General features: G+C 42.2%; 3 protein-coding genes across 7 annotated transcripts in view; all 3 read right to left on the bottom strand.

Moving 5' to 3' along the window:
* Window positions 1-79: 79 nt before the first annotated feature.
* Window positions 80-3,902, bottom strand: LOC118405481 (proton-coupled folate transporter-like). Its single transcript, XM_035804987.1, has 4 exons — window positions 2,205-3,902; window positions 1,838-1,921; window positions 1,435-1,594; window positions 80-605 (listed from the first exon to the last, which is right to left on the bottom strand). The coding sequence occupies exons 1-4, from the start codon at window positions 3,463-3,465 to the stop codon at window positions 548-550; spliced, it is 1,563 nt and encodes a 520-aa protein (XP_035660880.1). The 5' UTR covers window positions 3,466-3,902; the 3' UTR covers window positions 80-547.
* A 419-nt stretch (window positions 3,903-4,321) lies between these two features.
* Window positions 4,322-7,950, bottom strand: LOC118405532. The gene is made up of 5 exons (XM_035805040.1): window positions 7,682-7,950; window positions 6,717-6,822; window positions 6,014-6,120; window positions 5,376-5,548; window positions 4,322-4,810 (listed from the first exon to the last, which is right to left on the bottom strand). Exons 1-5 carry the CDS (start codon window positions 7,809-7,811, stop codon window positions 4,535-4,537), a joined length of 792 nt encoding a protein of 263 aa, XP_035660933.1. The 5' UTR covers window positions 7,812-7,950; the 3' UTR covers window positions 4,322-4,534.
* Window positions 7,951-8,525: 575 nt separating this feature from the next.
* The window catches only part of LOC118405423 (thyroid peroxidase-like), a 31,634-nt gene continuing 16,539 nt past the window's right edge, over window positions 8,526-23,620 (bottom strand). For 4 of the 5 annotated variants that reach the window (XM_035804939.1, XM_035804954.1, XM_035804925.1 and 1 more), the window contains exons 4-20: window positions 22,810-22,961; window positions 22,214-22,515; window positions 21,512-21,636; window positions 21,201-21,303; window positions 20,838-20,992; window positions 19,675-19,789; window positions 19,074-19,320; window positions 18,172-18,302; window positions 17,227-17,367; window positions 16,746-16,893; window positions 16,417-16,612; window positions 15,927-16,129; window positions 15,457-15,627; window positions 14,861-14,986; window positions 14,449-14,548; window positions 13,722-13,878; window positions 11,743-11,874 (exon numbers count right to left, since the gene is read on the bottom strand). In XM_035804939.1, coding sequence (XP_035660832.1) covers window positions 11,758-11,874; window positions 13,722-13,878; window positions 14,449-14,548; window positions 14,861-14,986; window positions 15,457-15,627; window positions 15,927-16,129; window positions 16,417-16,612; window positions 16,746-16,893; window positions 17,227-17,367; window positions 18,172-18,302; window positions 19,074-19,320; window positions 19,675-19,789; window positions 20,838-20,992; window positions 21,201-21,303; window positions 21,512-21,636; window positions 22,214-22,515; window positions 22,810-22,961 — 2,689 coding nt within the window. In that variant the 3' untranslated portion in view covers window positions 11,743-11,757. Of the gene's footprint in view, window positions 9,654-11,742; window positions 11,875-13,721; window positions 13,879-14,448; window positions 14,549-14,860; window positions 14,987-15,456; window positions 15,628-15,926; window positions 16,130-16,416; window positions 16,613-16,745; window positions 16,894-17,226; window positions 17,368-18,171; window positions 18,303-19,073; window positions 19,321-19,674; window positions 19,790-20,837; window positions 20,993-21,200; window positions 21,304-21,511; window positions 21,637-22,213; window positions 22,516-22,809; window positions 22,962-23,620 lie in introns of those variants that run through there. The other variant, XM_035804931.1, reaches the window with a different exon arrangement.

Here is a 23,620-nt window from a genome sequence, read left to right as displayed (position 1 = left end):
AGGCCATGACTGTAATGCATGTGGACAGATAATACCTCTGACTAGTTGTATTCCAGAGCCGTTGTGATTAGTTTCTTGTGCGAGAACTGTTGATGTCTACTAACGGCAAGGGATTTATTATCACTACTAGGTTATAGTTCACAGATCATTAGAAATTCTTTTAAAGCACACTGTGACAAGGTCTATGTATTAAGAAACATATATCATGAATATCATTGGGCGACTGTTTGTTAGCACTAATGTCTTGCAGTTGTGTTTCTTTTTTGAGAGGAGGACTACCGAGAAATTATAAACTCACGGAAATCCGTCTTTCAAAGATTTTCTGTATTTATTAACATATGTTAATCCAAGACTCCACGAGCTGATAACATTCTTTCGGAGCTTGTTGTTTCTTAAATCTACGATGAAATGAAAACATGGACGTTAAAACTCTCCTTAGAACCAACTTATTGCACTTCGTCATATTTGCACCAGAAAGATGCATTTGGAACAGCATTTGAAAAGACAAGTCTATATAATCTTTTTAGGCTTCTCGCACTGTTGACACTTAGTTGATTGTGAGCTGACTCCTCGTGGACCGGTTGCGTGTACGGTAATGCACGAATCTGCAGAACAGAATAAGAAAATACACTTACGGCAATATTTCATGTATTCATCTATTTCTTTATCTTATGATTGTTACAGACCGTTTCTGTTTATTGTCTCGCTGAGAAAATGTGCAACCCTGTCAAGTATTCACTTATCTCCAGGCAGTTTAATGGTGCCATAAGGATATAAGATACTAGTAGTATCAAAGCTGGCCAAGGAGTACAACGCCGGCCAAAGGGAGTCAACCGGACACCGGAGTATAAATGTCTGTGGTATGTTCTGTTTGACAAGAACCTTCGAGTTGCCTTCAACGTATGGTTTCCGAGCTTCAATTAGAGCCTTTGAGTTTGATAGAGGTTACTGAATATTCGCACTTTTAAACTTGCGCACATTTAGAAACAAACACATCATTTCCATCCCCACAGCAAGATCAAAAAAGATTGTACAATCAGACAGATATTCAAACACTCATTTAGGTCTTTGTGCATCTATTACAAAACATGAAGATATTTTCCGTGAATAGTTTCATTATATTGGTACGTCACTGAATAAAGAGACCTTTTTTTTACACAACCATTACTGCTCACAGTTCAGATGCGGTCACAAAACGTAAAGTATTTACATATGTACATACTTTACGTAAAACCTTTACGTTTTGTGTCCGCATCTGAACTGTGAGCAGCGACACCTGTCGTGCAGTACAATGTGAACCAGTCAGAATTGCCCTGAAGAAGGTGACAGACGGTAACCGAAACGTCGGTGAGAATAAAGTAACTTGGTTGTGTAAAGATAGCCTCTTTATTCAATGAATACAACCACGTAAGTACTAAATCTTATTTAACGCACCCTAGTACAGGAACGGTGATGATGAAGTTGATAGCGGGGTTGATGAGGAAGCCGAACCCCGGGAACCAGTGCAGAGTGGCCCGGTACACGGGAAGGAACACCAGCGACTGGGTCAACTTGTTAATGGCCTCAAAACAGTACAGGAGCGCAAATACCGAACCTGAAAATAAAAAAAATCACATCAACACAACAACAGATGATATCAAATGAGAAGGACACTCATCTACAAGCTGCTGGAACTCCAAGTAAAGAGCAAAGAGATTAGTATAATGTATACCGACGAGATAGGTTGAAAGGAACGAAGGTGCTCTCTTTCTACATTTTCAAACATTGAAGAAATGGAATAGATTAGGTTGGGTAGACAGTACTGATATTTGAAAAGAGCTCAAAAACAGAAACGTACCTTGTCGGTCCTGTGAAACAAGTTTAGACATGCCAGAACTGATGACGCAATGCTGCATACGGCCGAACATTCGGACACAGGGCACTGTGTGTAGGAAATGGGGCAGCAAGTTACGAATAGATCACAGTACAGGTAGATACATTATGATAGCTGTAACTTTATCTGACAATAAACACATTGGTCATTCATACATGTAACCAACCAACCAACCAACCAACCAACCAACCAACCAACCAACCAACCAACCAACCAACCAACCAACCAACCAACCAACCAACCAACCAACCAACCAAACCAACCACCCACCACACGTCTTTTAACACACAATCTCTAAGCGGCCATGTTGTAAAATAGGAAGACCACTTACCGATGAAGGGTATGATGTCCTGGTGTGGAAGATAAGCAGACACAGCCATGAGTGTGTTGGCCAACACGTCAGACAGCACACCTATCTGTGCGATCCACAGATCATCCATGACTCGTCCGAACACACGGATTCCTACTGCACTGATCATGTGTCCTCCAACGTACATGGCAGCAAGGAGTATACCAATCTTAGTAGGGTCCCAACAAAAAGGTGAGTTCATCAAGTAGAGATTGACTATTTCAGAAAAAGCCCCGTCAGCAAAGTGCACTGAAATGTAGGCAACGTAATAGCATCCCAAGAGCCCCCAGTTAATATCAGAATTTTTTGCCGACTTGCATGCTCGTCCGAAAGCGCTAAAATGCGAACAGGAAAACAGTTTTTTCTCTGACTTTGGCAAAGACTCTGGAAGAAGTATCACGTACAGAAACATGAAGATGAACAAGCCTAATGGAATCCACATTGATGTGGTGAAAGATTTTTGCCATTGAATCCAGAGGCCCGACGTTACATACCCAAGCCCAATGCCGATGCCTTCAAAAGCGCTAAGTACAGCCAGGCGAAATGTGAGTTGGGAGCGGGGTGTTACGTCGGCTAAGTAGGCTTTGATGCCAACAAATGGAGTATAATAATAGCCAAGAAGACCAACAAAAGTCACGCCAATTATGACAAATTCGAAAGAGAACTCAAACCCCATCAGTAACAGGTAGACGGCGGCTTGGATGATCATTCCAAAGATTGGAGGCACAATAGCGACCTTTCGTCTTTGGCTTAGATCGCTCCAAACCCCAAAGAAAATGGCAGAAAAGCACACCGGGGACAACAGGGCAATGTTGTGGTACAGAAGTTGTTGTGAAGCTCCGGCCTGGGCCGTTTGCTGAGCCAAGTACCCCGGATCAGACATGTTAAGGAAACACTTGGAGGAATTGTCGTCCCAGACAAAAGTGATGTTGATCTTTTCACACTGTTTGTAGTACAGAAACTCTTTCAAAATGGGGTTCTGTAGACCAATGGCGAGGAGAAAGAATAATGGAATAGGTTCGATTGGTAAGCGGCATGTTGAGGAAGGGGTGTGGTCTGTAGACACTTTCTTGCCACTCAACAGAGGTTGTGACTCTGATGCTCCACCATCATCGCTTTTCGTCGGGTCTTTGGTCATTTTCCTATCGTCACCGTTAGTCGTTACCACTTCTCTGAATGTTTTGCTAGAGAAAGGCAAAAATAAGGATCCCAACATTAACATAACTCGCTGAAGTAAGTTCATTCAACACGAACAAAAGGAATACTTGTAATTGTAATTGTTATTTAGTATATTTTGGCGGTGAATACAACGGGTATTTGGCAATCGAGGAGCGTCAGCCAACAGGCCAAGTCCTTTTGCGTAAGAAAGTACAATTTTGATGCTATGTGTGCAACGCAATCTTTATTCTTGGTGTTTGTAGGCCGAATGCTGGCTTCTGAAAAATGTCGTAGTCGAATCTCCTGTGACCTTTTCCTAGAGTGGACTTTGGCGCCACTGCCTAAGGGATACTCTTCCGTTCGAACATTAGATAGATTGTTACTGTTGCCAGCCTATGCTGTTATACAGTTTCTTTATTTCTTTATGCATAGTTCTTTTATATGTGTAAATGTACTTAAAATAGATACAATGAAAATATCAAACATAGCAACATAACGCTGCAATCTATTTGCAAACCGCAAAGCCCATTTGTATTGGTATAGTTTTGACTTAAATATATCTAGCTCGGTCAAGATGTTTTTCGTCTGATTATATTATTGCTAGATTAGCCGAACACAAATACCTTCGCTTGTCCCTGCAAGACGTCGTCGCAAATGACAAGCTGAGAGACGTTTGAAAGGTCCCATGAGAGTCACGGGAAGCAGGTCGGTCTAGTTAACATTTAACCTATAGCAAACTTTAACCTATAGCAGCCCTAAACAATGGTCAACAGAATATTGATTTCTATAACAGTTCTCATTTTCTCAGCATTGATCTGAGGACGGAATATTAGTGCTACCTGGCTGCAGGTATCTTAGCTTCTTCTGACATCTACGGCACCTTAATATTATGTTCTTACGTCGTAAGAGAACTATATCTAGATTGTACAAGAACATTGACACGCATGAAGATAACCATCATTTATTCATCAGAGATTATGACAGTGATAACAGCACAAATTGTATGTAAGAAATAAATCCGTTTGGAACTATCAAGTATAGACAATGTCTTCATGGCTTTCAGGTATCAAAATACATGACATATTAGGTAAACCTTAAGAGATTCTTGAAAAGTCCTGATGGAGACATACTGATGAAGAAACTATTGCTTAACACTACCAGATGTATGGGATAAGAACAGCAGTGTTGCGCCTGTAGGCTAGGTAAGCTGGGTTCTGTCCCCAGCGTTTCATGCCCTGACGTTCCAGTATGGGGATCCCGCTCAGACGTGTCAGGAGAAGGAACACAAACACGGGGGACACCGCGCTCAGGTGCTGGTAACCACGGAACACGGAAGACGCAGAGATGTAGAGACCAGTTTGGAGAAGAATCTCTCCCAGATAGTTGGGATGACGACTCAGGGACCACAGACCACTCTGGATGAACTTATCCTGCAGAGAGATATGCACATGAAACATCTTTATATAGTGCATGATTTACGTCTTATATCCATATCCCCTTTACCTGTCTGTTACCCTTGCTGTGTCTGTACCACCTGTAGTGTAATGTCAGGGCCCCCTGGAATAACCGTACCCCCTGGAGTGTCCGTAGCTTTGTACTGGCGAAAATCCCTTAATTGTTTGTGTTTAGTGTCTGTACCCCTTAGTGTCGTTGTAGGACTAGTAGTATCGCCTGGGGTGTTCGAACCCCCTTTAATAGCATCATTTTACACTTTTGCAGTGTCTATTACCAGCCTTTAGAGTTTATTTCCCTGGAGTGTCTGTACCCCTTAGTGTGAGAACCTGTGTACTTATCAGGAATTGTCTTCGACATCCCTCTTTGAAGTTTCATTCTCATAGACAGTGCGAATTGTGTCTTAGAATGTAACAAAGTAACAAATCTAATTTTTTACACCATTGGTGCCTTCTGATTAACTCAATTACTTTACATCCTATCTGATTGGCTGACACTGCACCACACCCTTACCTGATTGGCTAATGCTATATCATTCCTTACCTTATTGGCTGGGTTGTTCTTGAATGCAGATTTTTGGTAATCAGCGATGATTTCCACCAGCATGCCGAGTGCCCACAGCCCCCACCCAGCATAGTCTCTCTCCCCCAGGGCAGGGTTACTCTTTTCATCATTTAGGAGGAGGGTGGGGAGGAGTGTGACAAAAACCCACAGGCCTGGCGAACAGATGGGTAGAGAATATTGTTATACCAGAAGAGAATTGCATCTCCAATGTACAGTGCTCATTTAATGTTATCCTAAGGCTTCTAGCAAAAAAACAATCATCATAGCTAAAATCAAAGACATGTAAAGCTATCATAAGTGTATGAAGTAATGTGTCCTAATATGCAATTCTGGAAAGGCAATTTCAATGTCAGTACCACCTGCTCCAAAGACAAACTAACTTGATTTAGATACAAAATTGTACTTAGTGGTCTATGAAGAGGACTAGCTATACTGAATGAAGACCTTTATTGTACAAATGTGAAACACAAATGAACAAATGCGCATTAAAACTATTTCCAACATGACTTTTAAGAAAAGTGGCCCCAATGGCTGAATAGAGAAAATATCGAATTCAAGTAAAGGTACAAATAAAGAAACAAAAGTCTACAAAATACTGATAAAAGTGTTGAGCTGACCTTGTATGGTCCAGTATAGTAGGAACATCTTAGGATTCTTCTTGACATGCTTGAATCTGCTGTCGCTGCCTGCCTTCAGCACCCGGTGGAACAAAAACAGGGAGAGTCTGGAAACAACATGTCGGAGTATTGGTGTTAAAGCTATTGCTTACCACAGGTGCTGCGGCAAGCTGACGAGACAAGACAAGAAACATAGGCCAATCTTATAATTGACTAAGTACACAGAGAGCATCCCAGTTTCTTGTCCCAATTGAAGCCAATACTTAAGATCCTTTTGTCATCAGCACCATATTAAGTGAAAAAAATTTCCCAGGAACGAGAAAAGTGGTTTGATACTTATGTAGAAAGGAAACACATGCACCATAGGGTGTAATGTATCTGATTTATAAGAAAATTATAGCACTGCAAGATATTCACAATAACGAATATCCTGATATAGGGAAGTCCATATCAGTGACATCATCGGTCAAGCCACCAGGCGCTTTATTGTTTGTGGCCTTGGAGTAATAAATGGAAGCAAAGATTCGTTGACAAAAACTTATCAAGGACAATCAATAGGGCTTCAATGTTATACAAACATTGATGTTAATTCAGCACATAAACCAGAACAATAATCTGGGATTATGTTGGATCCCGGTCATGGAATAACTGGGGCATGCACCATTTATTGTCACGCAGGTGTGCTGATAAAGGTGTGTCTCACCTGAGAGCCCAGGTACAGACCATGCCTGTCTGGATCTTCTGACGTTGGTAGTATCGCCCGCCCCACCTCAGACTCAGCAGGGACAACAGGGCAAAGGTACCTCCACCTGGGCATTAAACAGGATATACAACATGTTATAGAAGCATCCTGGTAAATTAAAATCCGTACCAACAAGGTCGCACTCAAGGGGGCCTAAAATTGACCTAGACCCTTGGTTTCCCAACTCCTACCCATATACCAAATATCATTACATATAAAACTTGTTCACCTTTATCCGTTGGGTAACCTAAATACACTGTTTTAAAAGCTGGGTATCTGCAGATTTCACATGCACGGATGGTGGTTTCCAACATGCTAAATTTTAAATTTGGAGATATTGTGGTTGTTTTCAAAATTTTGCAATGTCCATCGACTTGACATCCCTGAATATCTTGTTAAAAATTAAAAACAATGGATACGGGTACCCTATGGATAAAGGTGAACTACGGTGTTATATCATTCATCCATCCAAAGGTTCTAAAATCATGTTTACCGCAAAAATCTGTCAATACAAGCACAAACATCACAAACACACACACAGAACAAAAAAAAAAAGACCTCCATTTTTCATGGAGTTAACAATGGGCTTTCATACTCTGCATCAGTATGTTATATATACATTACAATAATTGTTATTACGGTGTTTGCACCTTGTAGTGTCTGCACCCTGTGGATATCTGTATCCCCTGCCGTGTCTGTGCCACAAGTAGTATCCGTATCAAATGTATATACTGTCCGTATCCCAGGTAGTGAGGTAGTGTCCATATCATTTCATCAAGGGGCGGAGGTATGCTCTCTACGAACTCAACATTTGAAAGGCGTTGTTTTTTGTCTGTCTTGCAAATCAACTAGATACGATATCTATGTACATGACTGTGTACGCGACACTGCTAGCTCCCCACAAACTGTTTACCATAGCCACTTACCTGCCAAGTCGAAGAATTTTTCCGTCTGAAAGTAAGCGGCGATTGGAAACAGCGCCCACTGCACGCCGAACGCCACGGCCGCGTCGCGAGCCAGCGGACTGCTTTCTACTAAAGACACCACATTCCCCATGTTGTCCACCTTTAATATTGTCGTTCACGACAGTTATATGTGCACTAAAGCCACACAACAGTTACGTAAAACACTGACTCCAACGCGCTGATGAACTGTGAGCACCTGGACTTTAACCTAGTGAACTTTGAACTGTTTTGTTTTGGGTCAAGGGAATGTTCCATTTGGGGGGAAGGGTCCCATTTCAAATTTTTGATACAATCAAATCATGAGGGCTATAAATAAACGAACCAAACGGTTCTTCAGAAAATACAGGCTTACAACAATGTAATTAAAACTGCTGTAAAAGAAATGGCCGGGTTTCTTTTAAGAAATTATGCTGCACCCCACTAATAAATGATTATGATAGACCGACGCAAATGCCCGAAAGTTTGCGACAAATTGGGTAATCAGGCACCAATGTCTGCCTATGAGTATATGAACTTCAATACGTGAAGATGTCAGACGACCAGTCGGCCAGACTTACCCAAATCAAGGCTACAATGACAATTTCTGTTCTTTAAACGGATATGACGTTTTTCAGCGCGAAATTTGGATCTGAATAAAGTGAAAGTCTCCGATTGCGATCGTGACAAAGCCTGACTTTCGATGTTTGTCGAAAGTTTTTTTCTAGAAAGAAGATATTCCCCAGACAAAAAATGAATCACGCTATTAACAAATTGCAGGGAATGTTAGTACCACTAATAGATTAGATAATGCCACCAGTCAGTAACGAAATATACATGTTCTTTATAATCAATAGCCCGGTCAAAAATTTTACATCAAGTTCAAAAAAAGAAAATAGTACAGCCACAAATTGTTTGACGTTTTTGAAATGTTATTTTAATGATAATATAAGCTTAACTACACAATGAAAATATCAGTCACAATATTTCACTATCGGAGGTTTGTTCCACTTCAAATTGTCACACAGATATTAACTATTTCACACATTAATAAGTATATTTACAAGTTTCATACCGACAGCTCCTCATGGCCGTCTATTGTCACATATTCTTTATTTTGAATAACGTGGTATATGGGGTAAAACTCTCAACAATAAAAACGAGAAAGGAAGATTATAGTTTCGGTGTACATAATTTACGATTTAGAAAAATAATCTATGTAATTACAATTATACTTTCTTTTATGGAATCATATGGTCCTCATTGCCAAATTTTGCCACATTAAATTTTGCAGTATCTGAATTTCTTTCATTCGCTTTTATTTGATGATTGTAGCCTTGTCAAACATGGAAAATTACAAGGCATGAGTGCGATATCCTGCTACATAATTTGGTGTTTAAAGCTCCACGAGCTCAGATGGACACACAACTTTTTAACACACAAATGAACAATACGTCACACAGTATAAATGGACAAAAAGTCATATCATAGAAATCACTATGTGTTTAAAATATAGTCTATATTAAACCAATTCATTACGTACAGGTTTCTGTCTTCACAACTTGTTTACATCTCTCCTATTTTAGGAAAATGAAAAAAGAATACATATTGGTTGAATAATAACGTTAGATCTCTAAAACTTCACAGAACAAACTTATTTCTCTAAAACTGTGAAAAACACACAAGCACACAATATTTACAAAATCAATTCTTATCGACCATTGAAAGAATGGCTTCCTAATGGCAAGGTAAAATTGGATAGCACTTGAATCAAACTCAAACGCGTACGTCGACACAACTGGGTTAATAATCAGGAAAAGCCTGATATGTGTGTCTGAAAGGCTTTCCAGGCTTGCTACTGCAGCATCAGCTCTGTGGAGTCGCACCACTTCTCCGCGGAGTACTCACATCGGCAGCACGTCTAGCTCACGACTCCTGGCAGGGAGTCCAGATCCTCCTGAAGAAGAAAAGAATATTCAAATTAAAAAAAAAAAGATTAATCATCTGGTGTATTCTGCCAGCCAGTAGGTACCCAATGTGTTGAGCAATGAGGCTGTTTAACGTGATCGAGGGACCTCCTCGAGCACGGGACCCCATCCAAGAACTGTCCGGACCGCGCGTTGCTTAACTTCCGAGATCTAGGGATCGGGTGTAGAGCAGTGACCACCAATCATGTCTTCCCTATACTTATAATGCATTTAATGGCAAATAGAAGCTGTCAAAAGTCACCTACCTGACGTTTCGTTCTCGAAAAACTAACATTGAGAGGGTAGCCCGGCTTCTAAAATGTCCATTCTCAACTTTTCGGAACTTTCTGACCGGTGATTTGCATCCAAACGCAACTCGGTGACCTTTGACCCCATCTGGCACTACAATGACAGCTACATAACAAACTTCTTTCTAGTGTTCCAGGCACCCAAAACAGGCTTAAAAGTCTGTTTTTTTCGACATAATAAAAAACCTACAACCCTTACCTGTAGAATACAGCTCCAAGATGCCAACATTTCCAAAGAAAAACACATCTTCTGATACTTTTAAAAATCAATCCTGAGGGGACTCACCGGGGACCTTCTGCGCAGCCGTCAATTAGGGGTCATTGCCCTTGTAGGGGCCCGAACTTGAGAATTGACAAGTTTCAATCATTTCGCATGATGCGAGTAAGAGTTTTCAAACATTATCCCAAGTTTCAAAGCTTTCTGACCAAGAATGCTCCCAGGGGAATGGATCTCATGGCAGGTGTCAGAGGACTTTCCTCAAGGCTTTGGCAGTGGTTTGAGGCATTTGATAGGCTCCATAGCATTAACCAAAAAGTGACACAAACTGAAGAAAAAGTTAAAAGCTGATCTTTCTAGCATAAGGAAAGTATTCTCCCACCATTTACACACCTAAAGTTGTATTGAAAAGCTGCCAGGTTAGACTTTGAAGCATTTTATGAGAGTGCATATTACATTATCAATAAAAGGTACAGAAAGTAAGAAATCAGGCCCAAAACCACTAATATGGCAGAATTTCTCAAGAAATTTCAGTCAGTTGAGTCAGGTAAAGCCTTTCTTTTGCCCATATAACCAATTTTTGGGAACATATTGGCCCCCAATGATATATAAGCCCCAAAGGACACACCTACCCCCCCCCCCCCCTCATTCTATGCACTCTCATCATCTGCTCCAAAGTGTGGTCTAACAGCATTTAGATACAAATTTTGGTGTCTAAACTGATGGAGAGTAGTCCCCTTATGACAGGGTGAGCAGATTTTACCATTTTCCCCTGTTTGTGCCACTTTTTGCTAAACAATATGAAGTCTAACCAAAGCCACAAACCTTACCACATCCCTCCTGACACCTGTGCTCCCTGGGGACCAATCCTTGGAGTAGGGTCTCCGTGAAGTCTTTAAAACTTGTGACAATGCTTGACAACCCTTCCCGCATCACTTGAAGTGTCTTGACACCTGCTAATTTTGAACTTGACTACCCTGCCGAACATGGCAGAGCAGTGACCACCAATCATGTCTTCCCTATACTTATAATGCATTTAATGGCAAATAGAAGCTGTCAAAAGTCACCTACCTGACGTTTCGTTCTCGAAAAACTAACATTGAGAGGGTAGCCCGGCTTCTAAAATGTCCATTCTCAACTTTTCGGAACTTTCTGACCGGTGATTTGCATCCAAACGCAACTCGGTGACCTTTGACCCCATCTGGCACTACAATGACAGCTACATAACAAACTTCTTTCTAGTGTTCCAGGCACCCAAAACAGGCTTAAAAGTCTGTTTTTTTCGACATAATAAAAAACCTACAACCCTTACCTGTAGAATACAGCTCCAAGATGCCAACATTTCCAAAGAAAAACACATCTTCTGATACTTTTAAAAATCAATCCTGAGGGGACTCACCGGGGACCTTCTGCGCAGCCGTCAATTAGGGGTCATTGCCCTGTACCAACGCGCCATGCGGCCGTAGCTGTGTACATTGATATGTATTTTTACGAGCATTGTTGGTGGGTAGTGTTGAGCTCAACATTACGAATTTATTTCCTTCCTCCAGTGTGGGTGCCCAAAGATTGTTAGACAAATAACGACAAAACACTGAGACACCATTTAACGACCACCACGAAAACACCAAAGCAACGGCAACCTACTACACGTAGAAACAAGACTCCGGGGGGTCGTCCATTCACGCACTTTTCATCGGCAGATGGTATCATGTGAGAAAGAAGTGAAGTGAAGAATGAAAAATCTCTGTATTGTATTACACAAACTATCAATATTAATAAGATTGATATAACCAAGCATGATAGAAAGAGTATCGATCAGACATATATTCTTTTCTTTGGAAATATGTAATAGGTAAGGTTTGTTGCCGTTTTGCCATGTTGGAAAACCAGACTTCAGCCATATTGGAACTTTATAGAGTGACCAGAATGCTCTAGACAAAGGCTGCGTGGTTGTATAACGTTGTCATTCACGGTAGGCGAGGGGGGTGGGGGTGGTATGGTAGAGGGTCACCAATATTTGTTTGACTGCCATGTTTCGCATGTTTCGCCGTATAGAACCTCCTGGTATGCTCTATATGGACAATTTTGACAGACTAACTTGTCAATGTTATGGACTAAACGTCAGGTAGGTAACTTTTGATAGCTTCTCTCTACCATAAGTCTCCCATGTATAAGCTAAGGATGTGAAAGGCTATTCATACTATTCTATGCCTTAGGCCACGTTGATTTGATTATATGGATGACATCCGCGCTCGCACCAATTTTCGGCCATTTTCAAAAAAAAAAAAAAAAGTTTTCGACCACACAATAAATTGTGCAAAGCAGCTGTAAAATGAGCACAAATATTCCGTAGATTGAAAAAAAAGTATCGGAAAACAGATAACTAATGCCATAGAATGCCAAAATGAATCTAAAGTCAACGAATAAGGTGTGAAAGGACAGAAAGAAAAAAAATCTATTGTTGGTTGGGGGAGGTACCAGTACAGAAAATTCAGGTCCAGAGGATCATTTCCAGGTCCGGACAGGAACCTGGACGTGATTGTCTGTGGAAACTTGAGAACTGGCAATACTCAAAACAATGGTAATTGGTCAATTTTGCTACAAAGGAATCTGTTTGGTGGATTATTGGACTCCCACTGCATTCTAAAATCCCATCTCCATGTAATGAAGGCTAACTGTCTCTGTACCTTTGACAGTAGAAACTTGGTGCAATTGACTATAAACTCTACTTGACTTCGCTCTTGTTGTCTTCTTGCCCCCCCCCCCCCCCCCGGTTAGACCCCAAATGGCTGCCGACATAGTGTGTCCATTTTGTAATTGGCGAAACCTGTTCCTTTTTTTTCAGGTCTGTTTTTTTTTCGGATTGGTCCAAGAAGAAAAAAATGTTTTGCACCCGTTTAAACCCGTATGATGTACTGGTCCCTACACCTAACTGTTGGTATACCATACTATGTGTGTTTAGTCCTATGTTCAACCTTCCTGGCTACTTTGATTTCATACTGAAGGCAACTTTTTTTTTTGGCCAAACTTTTTTTTTATTCGCTCGCTCGCATCAGTTTTGGAGTTCCCGGAGGATGTCATCCATATAATCAAATCAACATGGCCTTATTAGAATACCGGTGATGACATCAGAAGCAAAAACGATAAGGTCACTACAAAAATCGTATCTTCAAGAACCATTTACCACAATCTGCAAAGACTTGCACATCCATGTCTGTTTTTAAAATGAAATGCAAAAAATGGCCTAACCTCTCACCCCTCAATGACGACATGGAACAGGCTTTGTTATACTAGTAATTGCTAACACTGTTATAATTTATTTTGGTATTGTTATCGTTTTCAATATTTTCATTACCATTATTATTCATCCATTCATTCTACTTATCGTATATCAATTTTCTGTTTGTATGTCACTGTATGTAAATTACTTGATTGTGTAACGCATGGCCCCACTGTAAAGCAGTGGTAAGCACTGGGAGGGCAACCCTGGATAAAACGGACAGAAAGAAAGAAAAAATTATAAAAAGACTGACCTCCAACACGCCGGAGTCTCCAGAGGAAGTTCCGGTCAGGGACTTCTTGTCATGCTTGTCGGAGATGAAGGACTGGTTGTGGACGCCGTTGCGGTCCAAAGGCTTGGCGTTCAGCTGTTTGATGCGCTGGATCTCCTGGTTCTGGTGGTGAGTGTGCCTGTGGGCAGAATAATAGGATTTTACATTAGAGCCATTGATTCATCATAACCAGACTAGATCGTCGTCTTCCGACACTCTACTGTATCTCAAAATCAAAGATCATTAAATGAGGCACTTTGTGGTTCTTTTAAGTTTGAGCCCCTACTCCATGGTACACATCTGTCGTAGTACGGAATGGGTTGCCCTTGGCCCTTACTGGCAGAGCCAGGACTGGAGTCACCCTACTCAAACTATGTGTATAGGGCCCTAACAGTATCCCTTAGGCCTCATCACCAGTCGGGACCTGTTTGGCTGGCTGCAGTTTTGGAATCAGCACGACAATATATGATGATGACCATCCACGTGTTCCACAGCTTCATTGATGGTAACCTCCTTCCGCTGCAGTCAATTTATCTTCAATTACTTTTTGCCAATCACTTTTCCTGTTTGAATCTTTTATTTCGTTTCATAGTCTGGTTTTTGTATCTTCTTTACTTGGGGAATTGAGTAATTCATTAATTCATTTAGTTATGAGAATTTGCAAATATTAGATTTTCCACCCATGACTTTCTATCACATCTGCACTTACCATCCCTTGACCAGGACGAACACCATGGCACACATGGCCAGACAGAACAGCACGATGAACAGGATCGCGATGATCCAGCCCAAGCTCAGGGAGGTGTCAACTATTGGAAATATCACGTTATGATATTAGAAACTGTGAAGAACTTTTCACAAAATATGGAAAGAAACAAATTCGTGGAACTCAAAGAAACGATGAAGATGCCGGTCTTAGAAATAGCCCCCTATAAGAGACATATCGTGTATTGTACTGCCGGTATGCATGCCGGATATTACAATACTTATGCAAACGTTCAGGCAGCATCCGCTGTCTTTCACAGTTGAAAAAAAGAAGAAGAAAAGTATAGAAAGATTTTATGGAACGAGAGAATTGTGAGACATATTGTAGTCTTTCAATCCTGTGTGTAAGCACTTACTTGAGCAGCTCACTCCATCGTCATTCAGCATGAAGCCATCTGGGCATGCGCACATGAAGGACCCGACTGAGTTGACGCACATTTCTTGGCAGTTGTTCAAGTCTCCCCTTGCGCACTCGTCGATATCTGGATGAAGGGTTGCAAAACCACAGATTCATAAAAAACTCTGGCCAGATGTTGTTTTGATTTTATGGATGGCATCAGCGATGCGGATGACCTAATGGAATCAACATGGCATTAAAGATACTGGTTGAGCTAGATCCAAGACCAAGCTAACAGGTGAAGAGTAGAAACAAATTGAACATGTTTCCATTTCCCCTATAGATAAAAAAATCAAATTCCAATGATACATGAATGTAAGGCAACGCAGGGCAGTTCATCTGCGCTAGCTACATATCATAGACACCTTAAAATTGAAAAACAAAACAGTCGATGACATACAAATTCCATAACAATTAGACACTTCGCCATAGATACATGATAGTACATAATGTCACATCATGTCGTTGCCATGAAAGATTCAATGCTAGAAAGAATTAATGGAAACGCAATGGCAATAGTAGTTCAGCTAGATCGCAAACAATTAGCGGGCCAACCTGAACATGTTGGCGGTGGGTTGTCCACCCTTCCCCCGAGGCAACGGATCTCGGCAGCCCCTGACATGGCGTAGCCGGGGTCACACGTGTAGATGTGAGTGTCGGAGAAGTTTGCGCCGCACTTCTGCACGTACGCGTCCTCTACTTCCGCTGGCTCACCGCAAGGCTCGTCTGCAGGGTCGACAATTTGTGTATAATCATAAGACACAACGATACAATTCTTTCCGTACGATTGGAAATTATACTTCTGAGAATGCACTTAGTTATTCCTCTTCTCAATAAGCGCTATGTCTGCGAAACTGAAACCCAGCCTTTGTGCTCAATAATAAAAGATACACTATACATTCATTGTTGACATTTTGCCGAGGCCACAGGGGATTGGCAAACAGCAACAGTGACATTTGATAGAATGAGAAGGATAATGATTATGTTTCAGAGATTCAGTTCATTGTTACCATATCAACGCATACCTGCAGGGATCTCCTCCCAGAACTGCAGGTTGATCCCGGGGATGTCCTCACACGCCACCATGTCAGCCACGTCAGTCCGCCGGAACACGTCAGGTGGAAGCCGCGTGATGCCGGTGGTGTCGCAGATGACGCGTGCGTAGGTCACCTGTCTGATTTCTGTACGCTGCGACGCCGTGAGAACACCGTCACTCTCGAACCAAAACCTAGAAATAGAAGGACGTTATAAAGGCAAGACTCCCGTAATGACTGTAGAATTAGAAATGGTGCATCAGCATTGTCAGAGATGCGAAGTCTCACATGTACATATTTCTTTCTCGTAAGTTACGCAAATAGTTCACAATTTATGTTACAAATTTGTCTTCAGATCGGCAATTTCTACAAGAAAGCAAACAGTCACACCTGTCATTTCAAGCTTTAATCTCTCTCATTTCTCTGCTACACGTACATAATCGTAAGATTAGCTACAATAGAACGTTTGTCTTTGCATTACCTGTCCCCATCGCGGTTTTCCTTGAACTGCTCCGCCAGCATGCATCTAAACGTCGGCCCAACTCTCGCGCCGTCCTCGTGATCCTCCAGCTGGGCCGCAGGCCAAAGGTCAATGTTGTTGACGTCACCATATACGTCAGCCAGTGCGTCGCGTACGTCTGAGTTGGAGATCTCACCGGACAGGTCGTCAAAGGACGCTGTAACGGACATTGGATTTTAAGAAGATTAGTACTCACTCTATCAATGATTGCTTGATGAAAAGAATCTACCAGAACTACAAATAAAAATTTAGATCCATATTCATCCTTAGATTTTTCATCTGTCTCTCACCTGCCCGAGTGAGGTTGCAGAAGACTCTCCAGTCGTTGTAGAAGGGGATTCCGTGGTCACGGCCGCGCTGAGTGTTCAGGGAGGCCAGATCCAGCGCTATCTGGTTCCTCAGCTTGAAAAGGTTCTGGGACAGTTCCTCGTGCAATACCTGAAAAAGGGAACCATCATCTTTAATGTAAATGCCACGCTCACCATCACAGCAATGCCTTATACTGATGTTTGTTGTTTACGTGTAAAACTCCAGTAATTTACCTATTCTTACCCATTTTTAGCATTTTCAAGTCCAATGTATGTACACAGAATTTCATCAAACGTAATATCAAATGTGAGTGGCTAGAGAGATTCGGACCACTATTTCGGGGTGGCTGCTACTTTCCGACTAGGACAACTTTGTTGCTCTGGTCTCATGGTACCATAACGCCCATCTACAATATTGCTTTGCGTACGTAGAAGGGTAAAAAGGGAGGAAATGACGCCTTACGTCTGTAGGAGTGACCAGCTTGGCGAACCCTCCGATGAGCCCCCTGATCACCGGGTCTATACCGCTCTCCCGGAAGACGCGCCACGGTGAGAAGAAGGCGTCACTCAGGGCGACGTTCCCGATCGCGGCCTCTTGGTAATTCTAGGTGCAGAAACAAAAACATGAACATCCACAACAATGAGGATCGGACATCATTATTGTCTTATACTTTCTGCCCTTCAAGAGCTAGAGAAATGATCTCATTTTATCTCGATCAGTCACTGGATGGTTCCGTGAATGGGGTAGTGGTGACGGTATAGACATTGCGTGGAATGGTCTGGAATGGTATTCAAAATGGACGGAGTTGAGTCTAAAAAGAAAAGTAAAACCACCCTCTTATTCTCTGTCTCCTAATATTTTACTTGATAAGTGGAATTAGACGTTTTCTCAGTCACACCCCGTTTGATGACACAAGCAATAAAAATAAAATGACACAATATTTCGCTTTTAGTCTTGTTTCCGTCAATTGTCCTTGACCTTGAGAGTAATATTTGCATTTGCGTCCGGTTTTTTACCAGATGGTCATCTTGGATAATCGGATGCTAGTACTACCTGTTGATCTATGGTCCCTTTGCACAAACAGCATCCGTTCCGGTCATCTGTGACGTCATTTCCGTCCGTTTGTCATTCGCTACCGTCTCATTAGCAGATGACAGAGTCTGATTTCGTGTCGCTGTTTGTCAATCAATCTGTACTGTCGAGTCCGTCTGTCGGTGGGTCAGGATACCGTTCAAGTCATATTGATGACGTCATATTGATGTCGTCATTTCCGTCCGTTTGCCGTACGATGCCGTCTCTTTGACAGATGAGAAATTCTGCTTTCGTATCGCTGTTTGTCAGTTAATCTGTCTAGTCTGTCTGTCGGACAGAATACCGTTTAGGTAATATTGATGACGTCATTCCTACCTCATCAAAACGCCTGACAAATGCGCCAATGGCGGCGTGGCCGAACCTGAAGGCGGCGGTCGCGAACTCGTTCCGGGTCGAGGGGTTCACGTTTGGGTTGTACCCGGTGTATGCCCCCATCTGGTCCATCCCTGAGTCGGATATACAAATGATTTAACACAGTGCCACGCTTCTTTCTGTGCACATCTGGACATCTGTAAACTTTCATATACTTTCAAGCGGAAATGTCAGAATAGTTATTGAGGGCCGAATTGTTCTCTTTCCTCTCTTAAGTTAAAGACAACATACTAGGATCCTTGAAATGCCAATATATGTATTGAAACGTTTCTTCCAATACTATAATTTTCCAGGTTTCATTATGTATCTAATTCTGATTATATATATGCATAGAACTATCAAAATGTGGTCGGCCTTAAGCGCAAGAAGTAAAAGAAACTGCGTTGATCTATAGGGTAAATGTCTTTCTGTGTGCTTTCCAGATAGAAAGAATAAGCTTGAGACAAGAAGGAAAAGCAAGAAGATTGACCTACCTCTGGCTCATCCAATCTAAGACTTTCTAACGAAGTTCAAGGCCACAACGCAGTTGTTCAAAGACACCTGATTATGGAAGACACTGGCTGTAGCACAAGTGTTATTTAGAAGGTGGGATTGAGGGAGGAAGATATGAAGAGAGGAATATCAGTTTCATTAAGGTATAAGGTGACATCTAATCAATCGTGACATCTTTATGATATATATAGGCGTATGAAATAATAGTGCAGGCGGAGGAATAGTCGTTTATCAAATCCATACGCATTCTGCTATGCTGTCCTTTTAGTTAACCTGACACTGGCCGACATTAATACTATTTCCTATGGGCAACTCTATAGTGATCATCCGGGTTTTTGAAAAAAAGGTGTTACCTCTTTGGCCAAGGATCTTGGGGAGATACTCGGTGAAGGTGATGTGCTGCATCTCCGAGCCGACGATCTTACGGGCCTCCTGGTAGATCTGTTCTCCGTCCCAGTGCGGATTGATACTCTTCAGCTCCCGGGCGAGTCGGTTGTGCTCGCGGACCCAGATGGTGTGTGATGCGATCAGCGTGTTGACCTCATTGACCCTACCGTCGCCCGCAAGGAAGCATGGGACGATGTCCCCTCCGTTCGGATCCTTTAGAAAATTCAAACTTGTGTCATCATCTTTACCGCTACCTCTGTACGGCACAAGAAACGACAACCCTCTACCGGTATACCATCCGCCAGTCAATCAGATACTTGCCTGGCTGTTGTTCAAAGAATGTTACCGGCCAATCATGTCGCCCATACAGTCAAGAGCTCAAGGTGATTGGGTTGTAATCTACCAGGGAGCAACTGTGTTGAGTTAAATAGATGTAATCACTACGATATGAGGTCCCTCATTTTCAAAGGTTCTGATATCAAACTTGCTCAATCATCACTGAGTCAATAGCTAACTGTTTTGGGTCTCTAAGTTATATATCGGACGCTCTGATTGGTTCGCACTGACCTGATTGCAGGAGGTCACCATCTCGTTCTGGAAAGGAAGCAGGTCCATTCCTGAGCTGATGTCTGCTCCTTCCTGGACGCGCAGTAGACCGTCATCGGTACTGAAGTCTCGCAGTCTGGTGAACAAAATAAACAAGAATGGTGTTTAAAAACACACCGGCGACGTGGGGACTAGTAAGAAGGGAATGACGTCGGTACGTTTTGGACATTGTTATTGAAGTAGATAGTCTTAATCCCAGCTAGGAGTGATGAAGTGGAAATTATCTTGTTGTCGTAAGGATTGTTGACGTGTAAATTCATGACTGTAAATGGGAGTTATCACCACTGTGTTTTAACTCGCAGCCTGGTCAAGCAAAACAAAAAAAGAGTGGTCTTTAAAAAGCACACCGGCGACATGGGATTAGTAAGAAGGGAATGACGCAAAGAACTGTTGACGTTTGAAATGATGACTGTAAGTGGACGTTAGCATCACTGTGTTCTAACTGTGAAGTCTCGCAGTCTGTGTAAGAATAATAAGTACTAGGCACAAGTTAGCTCTACACAGAATAGGCGTATTGGCTCCTCGAATCGCTGGGGGCTAAAAGGACAAAGAAGATGGGTATTGATTATTGTTATTCTTGTAGAAGATGTGATTTGTCTTTCGAACAATGTCGGCAACCCGATCGCATTTTTATCGACGCTCAGAAATCGGAAGAGCCTGCAAAGGCTCGATGCTTTGACAGTGTTTGCTTTGGTTGATTTGACAGTAGTATCTTTGGTTGCTTTAATTGCAGTAGTTGCTTTGATTGCTTTGACAGTGTTGGCTTTGGCTGCTTTGACAGAAGTATCTTTGGTTGCTTTGACAGTAGTTGCTATAATTGCTTGGATAGTAGTCGTTTTCGTTGCTTTGACAGTAGTTGCTTTGGTTGCTTTAATTGCAGTAGTTGCTTTGATTGCTTTGACAGTGTTGGCTTTGGTTGCTTTGACAGAGGTATCTTTGGTTGCTTTGACAGTAGTTACTTTAATTGCTTGGATAGTAGTTGTTTTCGTTGCTTTGACAGTAGTTGCTTTGGTTGCGTTGACGGTGTTTTCTTTGGTTGCTTTGACAGTGTTTGCTTTGGTTGCTTTGACGGTGGTTTCATTGACAGTGGTTTCTTTGAAGAAGAATGACAAAAGAAAACTCACGACTGTGCAAACGCAAAGGTCGACCCGTAGACGTTGGAGGCGTCGATGAAACTGGTGATCTGGTTGATTTGCTCTCTAGCGATGACAGTGTTGAAGAGGGTGGACGTCTCTCCCGTCCCGCACACGGCGCTGGAGCGGGTGAATGGCATGCAGGCCTGCATAAAGGGAGGAAATCAATACTCCAAATCACGAGGAGAGAGTAAATTGAAGACATGAACACATCAACGTTTGTTCAAAATCAACTTTGTCCAACTGAACATAGTTCCGAACTTATCTCGGACGTGTAGTCATATTCTCATGGGCAATAGACACTTGTCGACACTGTTTAAACCGAATAAAATTGGATCAATTCAAACCCCGTACCCTATCCCGTTCGTTGTCTATGCGGGGGTCGTCATCCGGAATGGGGATGGGGAAACACGGCATGATGTTGTCACAGGTCATTCCACACCCAACCGTGCCCATCCTAGACGAAAGAACAGAGGAACATGATGTAGGTTACGACTCAAAGACAAGAAATGACAATATATCAAAGGGCCGATGTCTGAATTTTACCGTACTTATCATGTAATCATCTGTAGCAAAATCCTTCTAATTCTACGAACCAGTTCATATCATGAAATGTTTTGATATTATAAAGATATTGGAAATGTAGACAGATGGACTGTACTGACGGTGTGAACATGGTGCGCCCCACAGCGGTTGCGGTTAGATCTGTATCGTGGTCCAGGAACTGTCCAAACTGAGTCAGCATGTGGGTGTAGTCAGGATCCTCCACGTTTTGTGCAGTGGTCATGAGCTGGACGAAAAAAAAAATTGTGTTGAAACATGTTACCCAAGCAGCGTTCTGCAACACGAAGCGATATAACACCTAAGTTTGGTATTGGAGAATCGCTGTCACAGATGTTATGCTGCCGTTCAATCCATGACTGCCTAGAAACGTGATTCCTTATTCCCGTCGTTGCACCAGGGTGTACAAGTATCATGTCCCAAGGGATAATGAAGATTTGAATAAAATGGCTGATGCTTTGTTTCGGGTGAAAGAAGGTCTAGATCTTGTCTTCTTCGACGAGATAGTCAGCTTTTACAAGCTTCGAAGTAATCGCAGTCAATTTCCTCACTGAAGTTAAGCCTGGTTTCATTTGCTAGTTATGACCTTGTCATCATTACTCCTTTCCGCATGGTGGCGTTACATCAGTATGAATGTGGTTCCAAACGTGTCTAAGTCTATATCCCCCCTCTCCTCTGTTTATCATTGACTTCACCGAAAACGTCGACAGGGAGGAAATTGGCTGTGGCTGTCTAAAAGGTATTAACTTGCAAAATGACTCAGCAACCTGATGAAGTTGACTAAATGGTAAGATTTTCAGACCTACCCGGTTGGAAACATGGCGGACGCTGGGAAGGATGAATCCGTTATACTCCCGAGACTTGTTCCAGCCCACGGGCTCGTTCCACTGATTCTCGTAGATCGGCGGCAGGAAACGCTTAAAGGGCGTCATTGAAGAGCCCCACAGCGGATTCTCCCTGTTATTGCAGGATCCGTCGATGGTGCGGTACTTGCTGGAGAGGCAGTTGGAGGAACAGTTGACCCGGGTCACGGAGCGTGCGCAGCCGGAGAGGGAGGCGATGGTGCTGAGCTGCTGCTGAGAGATCAATGCGCTGATGGCAGGGAGGTCTGTGTGGCAAAGGAAATAAGTTCCATGTCATTTTCTGTCAGAGAATAAGTCCCACTCAGCCATTTCACAGACAGGTGTAGTTACAGAGAAGGGCCAAGATATAAGACGTGCTTTATACATTGAATATGCATCTACGATTCTATGTGTACCTATGTATCAATACATACGTTTTCCCCTAATCTCACACTTAACATACATACGACTTTTTTTCCAAGCACCTCCCTTGTGCCCAAGTTAAAATGTTATTCATTTTCAGAAACATTGATGATTTGGTTATGTAAGGAGAATCTCGCCTTCGATCATTCTCTTGCTCCTATGATGGGCCTTGACTTTCTCGGCCACCAGCTGAATGGTATTCTCCACAATCTCTGCCGCCCGGGCCTCACGCTGTGCGTCTGGGTGCATATGCCGAAACAGGTCCAGGAAGTCAAACGGCGTCATCTCCCTAAAGATAACCACAACAACAACAAATAAATATTATCTTGAAATAGAAACTAAAGTTGAAACGCTAAGTATACCACTAGACACTCCACGGTCGAAGACAACAAAATCTATTATCATATAGCCAGATGGAGTTGACCAATCAGAGGCCCCCATTTCCTATGGGTTATCAGGCCGTAACCTGAAAAGTGGGCGGTTATTAGAATAACCGCCCACTTTTTGGACCGCACCATTGTAGAGGGGACAGGACGCTAATACTAGTGTTAAGTATTTATCGATTATATCTATTAAACAGCGTATTGTACTTTATTTCGAACGATTTATGTTAAAATACAACACAATTAAAAAGATTTAAATGATTCTTAAACAGAAAAAGATCAAACATGATTTTCAACACCCCCACTAAACAAACCCGATGGTCAAATTTGGCCCAAACAAAATTTCCTTCTATTCCGGGTATTAGAACACGAATCTTGTTCGATCTGACGTGATCGAACAGAACGGGCGTTCTATCGGGGGTCACCCGCGGTCATCCGCAGGTTGTTACAGTAAACACGCAGAAAACGCCCTGTGTCAGTTGGATAGGCTATATGTGTCAGTTGGATAGGCTATATGATAATAACGTTAATGCCCCGCCTTTTCCTCGGTGTATATGGTGAGATA

Source organism: Branchiostoma floridae, chromosome 2 (genome assembly GCF_000003815.2).
Source record: "Branchiostoma floridae strain S238N-H82 chromosome 2, Bfl_VNyyK, whole genome shotgun sequence".
Taxonomy (NCBI): Eukaryota; Metazoa; Chordata; class Leptocardii; order Amphioxiformes; family Branchiostomatidae; genus Branchiostoma; species Branchiostoma floridae.
This window is presented reverse-complemented; position numbering and strand designations above follow the sequence as displayed.

Excerpts from the sequence above, each read along its gene's own strand:
- LOC118405481 (XM_035804987.1), bottom strand. The coding sequence starts at position 3,465 with ATGAACTTACTTCAGCGAGTTATGTTAATGTTGGGATCCTTATTTTTG. Across the intron at positions 1,922-2,204 it reads GGACATCATACCCTTCATCG|TGCCCTGTGTCCGAATGTTC; the intron begins GTAAGTGGTCTT and ends TCCTACACACAG. Across the intron at positions 606-1,434 it reads ATCACCGTTCCTGTACTAGG|ATTCGTGCATTACCGTACAC; the intron begins GTGCGTTAAATA and ends TCTGTTCTGCAG.
- LOC118405532 (XM_035805040.1), bottom strand. The coding sequence starts at position 7,811 with ATGGGGAATGTGGTGTCTTTAGTAGAAAGCAGTCCGCTGGCTCGCGAC. Across the intron at positions 6,823-7,681 it reads AAAATTCTTCGACTTGGCAG|GTGGAGGTACCTTTGCCCTG; the intron begins GTAAGTGGCTAT and ends TTTAATGCCCAG. Across the intron at positions 5,549-6,013 it reads ACTATACTGGACCATACAAG|GCCTGTGGGTTTTTGTCACA; the intron begins GTCAGCTCAACA and ends TCTGTTCGCCAG.